Source organism: Anopheles funestus, chromosome 2RL (genome assembly GCF_943734845.2).
Source record: "Anopheles funestus chromosome 2RL, idAnoFuneDA-416_04, whole genome shotgun sequence".
NCBI lineage: Eukaryota > Metazoa > Arthropoda > Insecta > Diptera > Culicidae > Anopheles > Anopheles funestus.
Window position 1 is genome coordinate 73,873,723 of NC_064598.1, and position 15,505 is coordinate 73,889,227.

At 38.9% G+C, this 15,505-nt stretch overlaps 1 protein-coding gene across 1 annotated transcript; it reads right to left on the reverse strand.

Annotated features, from left to right (window-relative positions):
- Positions 1-12,905: 12,905 nt before the first annotated feature.
- LOC125766618 (uncharacterized) lies at positions 12,906-14,002 on the reverse strand. The gene has a single exon (XM_049432812.1). It carries the CDS (start codon positions 13,630-13,632, stop codon positions 13,129-13,131), a length of 504 nt encoding a protein of 167 aa, XP_049288769.1. The 5' UTR covers positions 13,633-14,002; the 3' UTR covers positions 12,906-13,128.
- Positions 14,003-15,505: the final 1,503 nt, after the last annotated feature.

Sequence of the window (15,505 nt, forward strand, 5' to 3'; positions counted from 1 at the left end):
GATGGAGTGGGTGTCGTAAATGGAGGATAACGGGGGAGGTGGGAGGAGGGGGGGGGGGGAATAGAGTGGGTCGGATTATGGCATGCTTACTTTGTTCATGGTACGGTTTACCCCGATGCGCCATGGTGTCTTCCCTGGGTTGAGTTTGAGAAGCGTGCGGCTAATTACGCATTTCTCACATAACGACGGTTGTCGCTGTAACTGGTTGGCAATTTCTTTTGCTCGGTTGTGTTTGTTTTATTGTATTTATTTATTTTCTTTTCGTTCATAGAGCTATTGCATTTTGAGGCACGAAAGAGAAATGCTCGAAACGGTTATGCGGCGTTGTATGGTATGGCGGAATTTAATTCCATTTCAAGTGTGGGTTCCTTTTTAGTTATAATTATTTGTTGGAGTGTATGGATTGAGCTGTAGTATATATACTGTTGGAAGTTGTTTTGAGAAGTGTTACTAAATTTTTAAATTTGCGCGTCGTCGCTGGATGAAGTTTTAAATTGATGATCTGGAAGACTTGAGGGTGGTTCATCTCTGGGTGGTGTCTGTAGCAGTATCTCTAATATCTATCTTTACTCAACACCAAAATAGTGGAGTTTTCTAACAATATGTGACATTTATACTAATTGTTAGAAAATATCATTTTTCAGAAATTTCTTACTTGAACAAAACATTTTTGCCGAGCACTGTTTAGCAGATTTGGCTCTTAGATGTGGCAAAAATTGGTCTTTCTTTGCCATTTTTATCATAAGTCCCTCCGCAGGCGCATGCTGCGGTTTTTGTACGTTTTTCTTCAATCCTTTTATTATATTTCTCTTATTTTCTTCTACCTTCGGACAGGTTGTTGGAACCTTATAATACTAGTAGTCTTGCTATTCTTATCAGAAGTATTTTTGCATTTACTACACCATGTACACATTTCTTTACTTTCGAGTCTTTTTCATTCATTTAGGTACGTTTACCCAGGAAAACGACCTAACATTTACGCAAATAATGTGATCCCATGGTCTTCGGCATTCGATCTAGTACATCAAATGGTCGTAGAGCTATTTTCATCGGGTTTTCATCTGGTATCCTGCTACGTGTTAAAAAAAAGTCGAGTAAATCAATTTACGTCAGCCCACCCATCTTCTAAAAGATCGTTAGGCCAGCAAAGGCAGAAAATACATTAAAAATATTTATAATTAATATTACGCATCACGGTGAGATAACGTTCTTGACTGCGTAATCTGTGAAGAATGGAAAATAAGGATTGAATAGCCTTAAGGTGTTATAAATTAATTTATTACTGCAGAATAAGCTTTATATCATTAACAAGTATAAGTTAGTAAAGCTCTAATTCTTAGGATGCTTAAGGTATAATTATTTATCCGTAAATTTACTACACTGTAAGATGATATTATGCTAGTACTTGAGGAATACTACCAGTAGTCGATAGTAATTTTGTTCTCGTTTTTTTAAGCGAAGTTCAGTTCACTGTGTAATACTTTGGAGTATGCTGTTTCACATAATTACTGTACCAAGTATTAACAAAAGAGTAAAATAAATTAACAACAAAATAAAGGCACCAAACCGAAGTAAATAAAATCCTTTGATACACAATGTATTAACCAACTAACCCATCCAACATAGAAATAAATAATAATTACGCAATGAATTTAATTCCACCAGCATGTACTCCTACTTACGATTGTTTTTTGATGTTATGAAACGAAGTGTGTCTTAATTATTTTTATCGTGCTAATAAAAATAATTCCACACCATTGAGAATACAAAACCTTTCCGGACAAACCATCGTTGTTGGCCCTCGCTTTTTCTAGACCCTTCAAATCATCATCCGTCAAATGTTTTTTTTTTCTCCGTTCTGTTATGCCAATGTACATCAGGGTTTATAGCGTTTTTTTACGCACATGTATCCGACACATTTCAACATGAACATGAAAAAGGTGGAAACATGGCCCGTTGGTTTGCCGTGAAAAATGGAAAACCCCCGACGGTCGAAAAGCCAAGCAAGCGAGAAATGAGCTACATTTTGCAGTTATGTTTAGTACGTTCGCAAACAGAAGCAATTCAAACAGGGAACAGTTTGCAGTTTCCGAAGAAGAAGGGACAAAAAACGGTAGCGCGTGTACGTTCCACGGATGGTTGATGCACGTGTTGTCACCAGGCCTTGTTTGTTGGTGCATTTTTTGTTCCGCCAAAGAAGCATCACCGGTCCCTTCAGATGGCACACGCCCTCGTACGAAGTCATTTTATCGTAAGTTTAAAGCTTGCCAGCCTTTCAGGGCAGGAAGGTTTCCCTTTACCTGTGACCATTAAGTAAAATTATCCCTTGCGTTTCTTTTACAAGATCGAACGAAGCGCCCAAAAAAACGACGGTACGATAAGAGGAAAAGTTACATCAAAAGCGTATCTCCGCATCCGGAGTTGATTCAGTCCCTTTTGTCTTACGTGGCTCGTGGCCAACGGCAGGTGTCTTTCCGATGACGACGATCCATTTCGGCACACTTCTTTCTTCTTCCCAAGTTTTGCCAAGTGTCTCAACAGAACGAAACCGTTCCGGGACAATTCTTACGGTTTATTCGGCCGTAAAGAAGTTTGGTGGCAACTTTCCCAAAGCCAAGAATTATGCTCGTGGAGGGGAGTGAATGATGGGTTGAAGTTTTCCCAAATTTTCCCAAAACCGAAAAGCTAAGCTCTACTGCCTGTTAGGTAGCAGGTCCCCTTTTTAATTCGCTTATCTGTTAATCGGTAAGGTGTCGGTGCGCCGCAGGGGGCAAAAACACAACCTCACAAAAGACCAAGACCAAGGCTTCTGGTTTCGTAAACCCAAAAATCGAAAATCTCATTATAATTGAGCACAAATCCCATGTCAAGTCGAGTTTTCCACAATCAAAAAGCCCTCCGGCACCATTCAGTATTGTGATCGGTTTTCATTATCAAATGGTATCATCGTCATAAAGCCATCATCAGCACCACCACCATCATCATCATCCGTCCCAACACATCCACAATTCGCCATTGGTAATTTTCCCAAAACGTAAACCGATGGAAGTTTTTCCTTTTTTTTCTATTTCGTTGTGGCCTGTCATTCGGGTGGTGGTAGTGTTGCGAATCGGATACGATTTTCAATTACGGCCGGAAAAGTCAACCATTTTCCATTTCGAACCATCCCGTTCTCGGGATGGATCGTTGCGGAAAGAGCGTACCCGACCGGAGCGAACGGCACGGTTCGGCCACACCAGTCAACCACCGGGTGGGAAGGTTGGGAAAATTTTCCCCATTTGGAAAACTCATCACCGCAGTGGCATGAACCGGCACGAACCGGAGTGCGCAGGACACGGCCGCTTCATTTCGGCAGCATAATAGAATTCAATTATATTTCCAACGTTTTCATTCATTTCGGTTTTGCGTTATCTGACTGTTGGCAGGATTTTCAATTAAACCGTACTGAAACGTTTCTCACTCATGCCATTCGTTCGTTAGCTGACTGTTCAGTTTTGCGGGCGGTTCGTTGTGTGTGTATGTGTGTGTGTGTCTGTGTCCTGGTAGAATTATTTTCCATCGGCTCTGTATGGCGGCTGGTGTTAGGCTGTAGGGCGGTAAGTGGCGCTTTGTGCCGCTTTATGCTCAACACAATGGGATGGTTTCGTCTTCATGGGAGAAATGCTGGAAAAGAGATAGACGAATGTGGACCGTGGCACCGGGTAACCGTGTACCGGGGCCGGATTATGTATTGACGGGTGCCGGTAATCGGTTTCGCACACTGATTGCGGTGGTATTTTAATGTAATGGTTGATTGTCTAGCGACCGAGCGCGATGGTGAGAAGATTTCGAGTCGTTCCATATTAGTGGGAATTAATGTTGCAATGGAAGTAAGTGATAAATAATTGCTGCAGGTTATCCCTTGCATAATGGCACACCAATGATAATGAAATTAATGAAATGTTTATTTCAAGCATTTCAAATATGACGGTTCTAATTCATATTACGAGCAGCTTCTAATTACGGACAAGCTTTCACTTAATCATACTATAGCCACACGGTTTTATTAATTTTATATGTTTACCGTGCTATACTAGAATTATTTTAAAAAGCACTCCGGCAGGACTAAATTCCAAGATAATTAATTCTTTTTGGTCTTTATTCATAGCATTTTTAGTACAAATTGATTCCAATTTTCATTAACTTGGGCTAGGTGGAAAGAATACATAGAAATCAATTTTTGAGCAATTTATCAGGTTATCATATTATCAGTATTTATCTGAATTTTACAAAAAATATGATTAAATTTTCTCCGGATTTGGTAACAGGAGTTTTTACATATGTTTTCTATATCATTATATGCCACATAAGCCTTAAGTGACCGTAATTTAATTCGAAACGGTAGTTACCGTATATTTCTGATAACTTTTTTTTTGTTTTCAAATTTGTAATGAGGGTGAATATATTATTAATAATTGAAAACTAAATTTATTGTTTATTACTACACAACTGGAGACTGTTGTTTGTTACGCGAGACGGCTGGCTCTTTAAATATCCAATACAAAATTGTAGCAGAATCAAATGGATTTTTTTAGTAGATTGTCTGGAAATGTCACCTGTACAGAAATATAATTTTGATTAATTTGTTTGTTGGTACTGGTGGACGATAAAATATGGGAGTCAGCTGATTTTTGTAAGACACAGAAGAGTGTAATTCTTCTCAAACTTAGTTCGAAATGGAACATGCTAACCACCGTAAAAAAAAATGGTTGAACCTGTAACCAAAGGTTGCAGTACATATACAAATAAAGGTCAAATAATTTTAAGGCAGTTTTATAATGGGAAACATGATATCCTTAAAGCATTACAAATAAAAAGTAAAAAGTTCATCCATCAGAACTCAACCAGAATTGAATATAATAAACAAACTATTTGAGTAAATATTGTTATGGAACAGTTGTTAGCATTTTTCTGTCTTTTATTAGAAACATACGTATTTATAATTATTAATATTGGTTCCTGTCGTATATCCCCTTATCCCAACTAACTGCATTAGTAATAAAAACTCAAGCTTAAGGAGAAACCCAAACAGTTTTCCGGAAATAGTTTGTAATGGTTTTGCTTCCCGGTGATGGTTCCACCCCAAAACCGTCACCTATTTTGAAACGCCGAAATCATCACTTATTACACTCTATTAAATCCGTGTCGTTTGTGTTCACTGTCACTGGATTCGTTTTGTTGCAAAGGAAGGAGAAACGGTCCGTTGTTCCCCTAGTTCCACCCTTGGCAAAAAAGGTGTTCGTACTGGCAGAAGGTCGTAGGGAATCCCTATCCACCCCTGCTGTGCATTTCGAGTACCAGTCCCTAACCGCACTTGGTTCGCAATTGCTCATCGACTCATGGTTTTACTGCAATTTATTTGTTTGGTTTGACTTTTTCCGTTCGGGTAGTTTAGGGGAAAAGATTCGCTCAAAAGGGCAACTCGTTTTCATTGCTGTTAAACACTTTGCTGCAACAAAACGAGTCGATGACGTTTGAACGGCGGTGTAATAGGGAGCTCGTAAAATAGAGCAACAAAGGGTCGATCGTTGACTGATAAGGCATAAGGATAATCCATTGCGCAGTTGACGTTTTGTGCCGGTTACGCGTGTCGCCGAAATGCGCTCGGGTCGTGTGTATCGTAGGGAGGATCGCGTCAAGCGTCAAGTACGCCAGCCGAAAGGATGAGCCACCATCGGATGACCGGTAGAAGAGGCAAATTACATCGATAATCCTATCTGGCAGCAGCCAGTGTCGGCGGTGGATGGGAGTTTTGCTGACGCGCCTCGCTGAGCTGTCAAAACGGACGAACACAGGCTTTGAGTTGGTTGAGTGACGTGAGAAATTTCTTGGCTGATTGTTGAGCGAACGAAACGTTTAGTTAGCCCATTCTAATGATTATCCCATGCTGCCAATCGTGTTCGGGAAACGTTTTGCAGCTTGTTAGAGAATTTATGGAGGAACTAAAATTTCGTTCGCAAACATGAGGTCAATAAATTTGCCCGGAAGGTATATCCTTGGCAATCTGTACCAAAAACAGTATGATCTACAGCGTCCCAAGCAGCTCGCAATAAAGAAGAAAAAACTGCATTGGGATGACCGTCAGCGAAGTCATAAATCTTAGGGACCCTGTTGATGATATCGAATGGCGTACTCTTCCTGGATGCACCTTGCCCACGATCCCATGTTTGACCACGAGATGCAATAAAGCAATTTTTGGAAAACGCTGCAAAACAAACTCGAAATCGTTCGTTTGATTGCGGATAGCCGAAACCGCTTAGGGAAGCGTTGGACAAATATTAAACAAACTAGCCAACATTGCTACCACACTTTTGACCACGGTCCGTCCCGGTGAGCTTGTCGAGTTGATTAGTTGATCGGATCTAGTGAGTCGGCCCGGACCGGCGGTATTATCAGCTGTTCGATCTTCGAAAACAAGACGGACGATCAACGGTGTTGCCGCCATCAAGGATGGTTGAACCAAAGCATAACAGGGCACGAGCCAAACATCACGATCCACAAAAAAGGACCGGGCTCGGGCAGCGAGTGAGGTCAGTGCGACATAAATTTAAAGTTTATTGAATTGTTCTTAATTTTTTCTCGGAACGCCTGGCCACGGTGTCGGTGTCCTGAAAGCGTAGTTTTGCCGTTTCTTATAGGGGCGGGAAATCAATTTTCAACGCCTTTAGTTTTGGGCTACGGTTTTGAGCGGGCTTAAGGGTTCTTTACATTTTGTTATGTTTTGATGAGGTTGCCGAAAATTTTCATTTTCATTTTCTTTCATGTAAGAGATGATGTTTAAATTGTGGTTTACAGCAGGTGAAAGGAATTAGGTAACTGATGCTGAGTTTTCTATTATATCAAATTTGTAACGAATTTTTCTAGCATTATATTATGTTTGAAGTATTATTAAACTGCTTATAATATTTAAATAGTGTAACACATAGTGTTTTTATTTTTGTAATAGTAAATATTATAGCCGTGGAAGAGAAAGAAAAGATTCCTTTCCAAAGAAAGGAAAGATTTAAATGCTTGGAAAAAAGAAAAAGGAACAATATGTAGAGATATCCAGGCAAAGTTAATAGTTTATATTTATGTAGATTAACATTTGGTTACACTTCGCACTATTAAAATATTTCCATCAAAGTACTGTTATGTATATGGTGGGATCAGCTGTCGGTACTATACTGTAAGCTGCAGAGGAATAAAATGGAGCAAATAAAAAAGAAAATTTCTTTCTCATCGCTGGGCCTTGCCTATAAGTTTTGCCTATAACTCGGTTAATATTCAACGGATCACCAAGCTTTAACCTGTGGTCGATAGATTGCACCAATGGCTATATTTTCTTCTTGGACGGCCATGCCCTCAGATGTCTGTGGCAGAAGTTATGCGAGGAACCAAGTTTTGAGCACCATTTTGGAGCAATGTAGCAAAATTTATAAATGTGATATATTTTAATGCGAATTTGTTGCAATAAGTTTGTTTTCACTCAAATAATGCTTTAAATTAAAAAAAGCATAAAAAATAACAAAAAAATAAAAAAAAATATTTTCAACTCGAAAATTTCATAAGGCTTACCCCTTACGTTTTTTTAGGAAATTTTGCAAAAAAATTAAATTGATTTATTTTAATGCCAATTGGTTGCAATAAGTTTCTTTTCACTCAAAAAATGATTTAAACAAAAAAAAGAATAAAAATTATAAAAAATTAAAAAATTATAAAAATTAGAAAATTTCATAAGGCTCATTTTTGCACCAAGTTTTGCCTATAACTCGGTCCCTATCCAACGGATCGCTAATCTTTAACCTGTGGTCGATAGATGGCACTAATGGCTACATTTTCTTCTTGGACGGCAATGCCCTCAGATGTCTGTGCCAGGAGTTATTCGAGGAACCAAGCTCCATACCTGGTTTGAGAAAATGCAAAATTTTCCTCATTTTAACACCAAGTTTTGCCTATAACTCGGTCCCTATCCAACGGATTGCCAATCTTTAACCTGTGGTCGATAGATGGCACTAATGGCTACATTTTCATCTTGGACGGTAATGCCGTCAGATGTCTGTGGCAGAAGTTATTCGAGGAACCAAGTTCCATTCCCTGTTTGAAAAAATGTTAAATTTTCCTCATTTTTGCACCAAATTTTGCCTATAACTCGGTTGATATCCAACGGATCGCCAATCTTTAACCTGTGGTCGATAGATGGCACCAATGGCACAGTCGCAGTTCTTTTGCCGGCTATCTTCAGCACGGAAGAACCAAAGGAAAGATTGCGAACGTGCGATAGCTCCCGATGGAAGCCGGTTGGTCGAGGAAGGATTGAAGATACAATTTCCAACGGAGGTTTGGGTCAACAGGGAAAACAGATATTTACGCTCGAATTGTTCGTCTCGCATCATCCCACCGTGTTGGTCGTTAGGGGTTTTGGTTAATTAATAATATGTTAATTAAAAGTCACCTCTCCGATGTCACACGATTATCAAAACAAATTCCCATCCCTAATCTACCGAGAATGAGTGAGCTAACATAAAAACCCCAGAACATTGAAGAATGCACCAAGATGGAACTTATTCCAATGTAATTCAGGTTTTTATGGAAAATTTTTGAAAGTGAGAATTTGTGGTGAACATACATACACAGATTAGACGATATCTGCTTGAGCCCATTTTTCAAAATACTTAAACAATTAGAGACTAGATCATTCCATACTCTTGACGGCGAAAGGAATAAAAATCTCAAATTAAATTTACTTTATTTGTTTTTACTTGTTTTGTGTCAATAAAGAAATAAAACTCATTTAAAACTAACCGCATAATAATCAAAATGAAACGAGCAAAAAAAAATCAACCACAACAAAACGAAATTATGTCACCAAAGAGAAGCAAAACCAGAAGTCAACGCATGAAGCAAAAATGCACGCATATGTTCAGCCAATTATCTCGTAATATATTATCACCGGTAACATGATTATTGCTCTTCATCTTTCCGATGCCTGGCCATAGTGAGGATAGTTTTGGAAATCAACCCCAAGAAGAATAAATCCAATCCCTGATATCCCTGATTCGAACAACGATATGTGCTCTATGAGTTATTTCACTGTTTGAACATCGTGATCTTTCTCTACCACTGCTGGGTACAGGGAATCAAGTTGTAAACCATTCCTCAGTTCCTTTGATTTGCGGTTCAAACGTGCAGCAACCCCAGCAATTCATCTGGCAAGCGAAATTTCAAGCGAAAGGCATTAATAAAATCATCGTTTAATCCATCGTTTTGTACCGGTGAGTCGTTGTTTCGTGGTGTCACAATACTGAACCGTCCTTTCCGTTTTTGTTGTTGGTAAACCGTACGACAATGCGTTTTTGGGTTGCAAGGTCCACCACAAACAGAAGAGATTTAGCCGTATCGTTGTCAGCTATCATAAATTATCAGAAGTTTTTCCCGAGTGGAAATTAACCGACAGCACCGAGGTGGAAGAGGATGGTTGGGACGGATGGTTGGGAGAATATTAGACCTATTTCACTGAATAATATAAACATTTATATTTAACTACCTCTACCCGGTCGCATTTTCGCTCTCGAGGGCCCGTCCCCAAAACAATCTTTATCTGGTTCCCTTATTCCCTTGTTACGGATTCGTCCCTTCGAACCATCCCTACGGTCGAACGGTGAAGTAGATGGTTGTGGTTTTGTTTGACTTTTTGCACATAATTGAAAGCGATCAAGGACCTTCGCCAACACACACACAAGTACGGAAGGGATCCTTTCACGTACGATCTGGTGACCTGCTGTTGTGGAGCGATTGTGCACACGGGAAGTTTATTATTTTCAGATTTGACATAGTGTGAACAGAAAGATTAATGGGTAAATGAGCAGAGTGTGAACAGGGAACGGGGATGTGTTACCGTGTGTGCAAATGGTTGTTTGCAGGACGAGGAACCATGAACACGCAAGCCACTCAATCGGTTCCACAGCCCGTTAAACGAACGCTCTGTGCGTGCGTGAAGACTCTCTGTTAGGCTTTGCTGATGGTTTTTTTTTTTGGTGAATTATGACCAGCGGCCGCGGCGGAATGTTTGATGGATGTGATGTGCCGTTCAAAAGGTTGTACGGTCAAAAACTTATGCACCCTGCAGAAGCGGTAGAAGTCTTTTTTGCATAAATTCTACTTCCCAATTCCACTTCCTATAGTGTTGGAAATATCACGGAAAGTAGAGCCCCGTAGTGGATGGATCGAGATGGACGAATGAATATTGATGATTCTCTCGTTGAGCAGAATCTTGATGAATTATATGCGGCGCAGGTTTGTCTTGTGCATGGGTCAATTAGGCAGACAGACCGATGTGAATGGAAAACAAAATATTTCATCGCAAAACAGAAATCCATCATGTGAATTATGCACACCGCGGCGCTTATCTCGATTAGGACGGGTCCAAATGTGGCTTACTCATCGTGTTATAAACATTTTCCAGCTGATACAAACAGCCGGCATTGGCAGTGAGCACGAAATAGCAAAGAATGATGAAGTGAGAATTGTTGAATATTCCATTTGGCGGACGGTGTCGACCCACAGAGCCTTGTTGGGCTTGATGCTAATGAAATAAGATATCAAAAAATGGCAAATAAATCAATTTTGGATGAATTCATTCAAATTTAACAGGTGAATGCTTTTGTGCGGTGCCGTTACTCACCAAAGATGGTTTTTTGCTACCTTTAGATTGTTAGGCAATGGTGTTGATGGTTTTATTTTGGATGTATTAATTATTGGGGGACTTGTTATTCCATGTGGCATGACATATTAATTTCGTTACAAAGTAAATTTATAAAATTATAAGTTACAAATTAAGACTGCAACAAGAGTAATATTGTAGATATTTTTTTTTTTCAATAAATTCACAAATTCCACAAAATGTTTTCACAAGCGCTTCGTTTAATGAGTGTTACGTTGCGAGTCGCGAATGGTGTTATAGATTGTACATATAATATAGAATATACAAACCTAACCCCGTCACTACATGCTTAGCATTGTCGCGTTTGCAAACTGTAGGAGATTTTCACATTGATAGATTTTTTTTTATTTTTTTGTTATTTTTTATTCTTTTTTTATTTAACACGTTGTGTGCCACGCTTATTTTGGTGATGTTTCCTAGCAGGCCACGGCGTTTTTGTGTACAAATTGACTGTCTATCATTTTTGATAGACATGGCCCCCCAGGAAATGTAAATTTCAAACTGTTATTTCTCCGCGGAGATACCACATTTTTACAAAAAACCTTTGGCAAATATGTAGATTAGACTTTAATGAACCTAATTATATAGTTGGTTTTCGGAAACCCTTAGTCAATTAATTTATAGAAGTATATTTTTGGGATGCCTTTTTTCGAAAACTCTGACGTTTTGTTCATATTGCTATCTCTTGTGAAGCGCCGTTCCACCGTCTGTTGTTCAAGCATATATTTGTCTCACTCGCACTGCAGACGATCAAACGGCGCGACATAAGAGATAGCAATATGAACAAAACGTTAAGATTTTTCGAAAAAAGGCATCCCAAAAATATACTTTTATAAATTGATGGACTGAAGATTTGCGAAAACCAACTATGTAATTAGTTTCATAAAAGTCTTATCTTAATATTTGCCGAAGGTTGTAAGTAGAAAAGTGCACCCACCGCGGAAAAATAACACTTTGAAAATGGCGACTACTGTCTATCAAAAATGATAGACATGGCCCCCCAGGAAACTTCACTGTCTATCAAAAATGATAGACATGGCACACAACGTGTTAAAGCATTATTTGAGTGAAAGGAAGCTTATTTCAACAAATTCGCATTAAAATATATCTAGTTATAAATTTTGCAAAATTTCTCAAAAAAAACTAAGGCTGTAGCCTTAGGAGATTTTCAATTTTATAGATTTTTTAATTTTTTTAAAACTTTTTATTCTTGTCTTTATTTAAAGCATTATTTGAGTGAAAAGAAGCTTATTTCAAGAAATTCGCATTAAAATATGTACATCAATTTATAAATTTTTCTAAATTTCACAACAAAGGTTAAGGCTATAGCCTTCGGAGATTTTAAATGTTTTAGTATTTTTTTTTGGAAATTTCCACGAGATGAGATGCCATTCTTCTTCATTCTAGCTATTATTCTATTTTAAAAATAGTATTTACATGCACAATAATTATATACAACACGTACGTACTTTATACGGGCGCTATAAATATAAAGGCACTTTATTAAACTTTACAATAGTTAATGACCTTAAACCGATCTAATTTTAGAATTTGTATTTGTTTACCTTTTTATTGCCAGCCAAATCGAACAATCAAGTCGCGCTTCGAATGGCGATTTTTCGCTGAAAAAACAAGTATAGTGAACGAAGCATTCCTTGGGGCTGTTAGAGGTATTTTATGGCGTGAGTAAGAACCATTTTCCCATTCTGGAACTGGCCTTCTCTTTTGTTGCGGGGTCTGGAATTGATGAATTTGTACCTTCCCTACATGCATATACCTATGTATACCTTGTTCTTTTGGTTTGTTTGGGGCCAGTGTTTTTTTTTTCGGAGGGCTGGTCCCGTGATAAAAAGCTACTGTGCATCCTCCTCGACACTTGTTGTGGAAGGATGCTGCTGCCAGTTCTTTCTTCTGCAATGAAGCTGCTTCAACGAAGGCTGGTAAACGGTAGGTTGCTACAGACCGTACACACACGGCCAACAATAAAAGCTCTGTTTTGTATAAAGAATGAACCACAAACAACCTACTCCATTCACAAGGGAAAGTGTTTCTTTCTTTTTTTTTTGAGAGGAAATTCACTTCGGTTCACTTACAAACGTTTGCGAACCCGACCCCCGGCCCTGGTTGTTGAGGGTGGACGAAAAAGAAAAAAAGGGTCAAAGTATTGACAGAGACACAATTCAAGAGTTTATTTTTAACATTCTTCCAAAGTGACTCCAAACGTTTACGGTAACGATCCGGACGGTTTGACTATTTTGGGGTTTGGCAGAGGGCAAGGCTGCGTGACTGCCATACGGATACGCTTGATAACCGGTGTAAAAATCCATATACAAAATATAAGGAGATTAAATAGTTTTGAGGATACTTTAAGTGCTTCTGTTTCTGCCCTATCTTCGTCCTCCTTTGCTTGGTTTTTCCCGTTTCACAGGAACGCCACCGATCATTGGCTTCCGGCGCACAATGGCGCGACGCTGTGTTTTCATCGGTCCGAGCCTTGCCCTGCAAGAGGGACAACGGCGCCGTTTCAGCGGTGTGTAGAACGCAACCTTCACGTACGGTAGCTTCTGTTCATCAGTCATCCGACGCCACTGTTCCGCACCCTGACGTACAATTTCCACGACCGAAAGGTGACAATTTTTAATGCGAAAATCACGCAAAAAATTTAAGTACGGATTGCGCGTTTTCTTGCCCGGTTTGCAAACCATTGCACCGGCACGTTGCGTTGATGTTTCGCCCGATGGTTCCGCCATTTCTAGCTTTGTTTTCCCGTTGTTTTTAGGAGATTTCATTGGTGCAGCGTGTTCAACACTGTTTGCAAAATTTCGAATACGCTCCGTAAAGTAAACCAAATCTTTCAGCACGCTGACGCAACAAGGAAGAATGCAAGACATGTACTGTGCTCCTAAGACATGCACTGCCTGCTGTGATGTTGTTGAACGGGCGGAAACTATTCACTCTACTCCGAGCACATTTCCACAGCAGTGAGCAGGTCGGGAAGAAATAATCATCATTCAGCAGCGTTTGCTTCGACCGGTTTGAGCGTAAGTTGGGTAAAATTTAAAATGTATACCCATTTAAAAAATGCACGAGATTGAGATTGAATTTGAACCGATGCTGTGCATGTTTGATGGTTCCGATGCTGGGGCTTACACCATCGGCGGTGGAATAAATCTAATCTAATCTCGAAAACACCATTTCGATGGTGAAGAACAAATTCGCATTAAAATCAATCAATTTATAAAATTTTGCAAAATTACTCAAAAAAAAGCTAAGGCCATATCCTTAGGAAATTTTCCAATTTATTATTTTTTTTAATTTTTTTATAACTTTTTATTCTTTTCTTTATTTAAAGCATTATATGAGTGAAAAGAAACTTATTTAAAAAAATTTGCTAAAAAATACATCAATTTATAAATTTTGCTAAATTCCTCAATAAAAAAGCTAAGGCTATAGCCTTAGGAAACTGGCAAATTTATAGAATTTTTTAATTTTTTTATTATATTTCATTCTTTTTTTATTTCGAGCATTATTAAAGTAAAAAGAAATTTATTTCAACAAATTTGCATTATAATACATCAATTTACAAATTTTGCTAAATTTGTCAAAAAAAAAGGAGGGCTTGGGAGATTGTCAAATTTATAGAATGTTTTTTGGGAAATGTCCACGATTAACAGCCATTCTTTTGTTTTAAAAATAGTATTTACATTCACAATAATTATATATAACACATACCTACTTTAAAAAATAAAAAGGCACTCGATGTTTTCAAACTTTACAATATTTAATGACCTCCAACCAATCTAATTTTAGAATTTGTATTTGTTTACCATGATATTGCCAGCAAAATTGATCTATTCTATCAGTCAATACAGAAATCTGTCAAGGCGTCAAGTCGCGCTTCGAATAGCGATTTTTCGCTGAAAAATCACGTATGGCGACTTTTCGCAATTTTTTTTATATGGAGTTTCGCAAAAATTTTCTGGATCGTTTGCAAACGCGACAATTGCGTAGAGCTCGCGAAAAAATATGTAAAAAATAACTAAAAAAAATACGACCATCGAAAGACAAGACCGCAGTCGTGAACACTACCAAATATCAAACAATATTAACGTCATGGACACCACATCATATCACAATGAAGCAATAGAACTACAAAACCGAATCACACAATGAAATAGAACCACAACCACAACAAAAGACATCTACACCCGAGTACGCCCGGGGTAACGCAAAGGACAAGAAGGAAATGCCTTTTGAAAATTGTACTCATTTTAGCCCTTTGAGGTTGACAATACGGCTGAGGTGGCGTTCATCCTTATGGGGCGGGACCCACAGGAAATCAGCGCCTTTGCTATGAGGAACTTGGAGACGACCGAGCGTTGTATGGATGGCGTACGCTCATGTAAAGACATGATCTTCTGCACTCATCACGATACGCAAATAGGTCAAACACGAGCGGGGACACACAAGATCGTTTTCACGGAGACGCTCAAGTACCTTGGGGTCGAACTCGGCCGCAAACAACACCACGTCCGGAATCTGGAGAAGGTCTGCACAAGGGCATCACGTAGCACGAGCGCCTTGACTGCTCTGATGCCGAATAAGTGTGGTCCAAAAAGCAGCAGAAGGAGACCCCAGTTTAACGTTGGGAACAGCATTGTTCGTAATGTGGCACCTTCGTGAGGAAGGACGCTTCTTCAGAGAGACACTCATCGAATCACAGTTCAGAGAATGTACCACACAGTAGTTCTTCGAGTAGTCAGC

Coding starts and splice junctions, on each gene's coding strand:
- LOC125766618 (XM_049432812.1), bottom strand. CDS start 13,632: ATGTCTTGCATTCTTCCTTGTTGCGTCAGCGTGCTGAAAGATTTGGTT.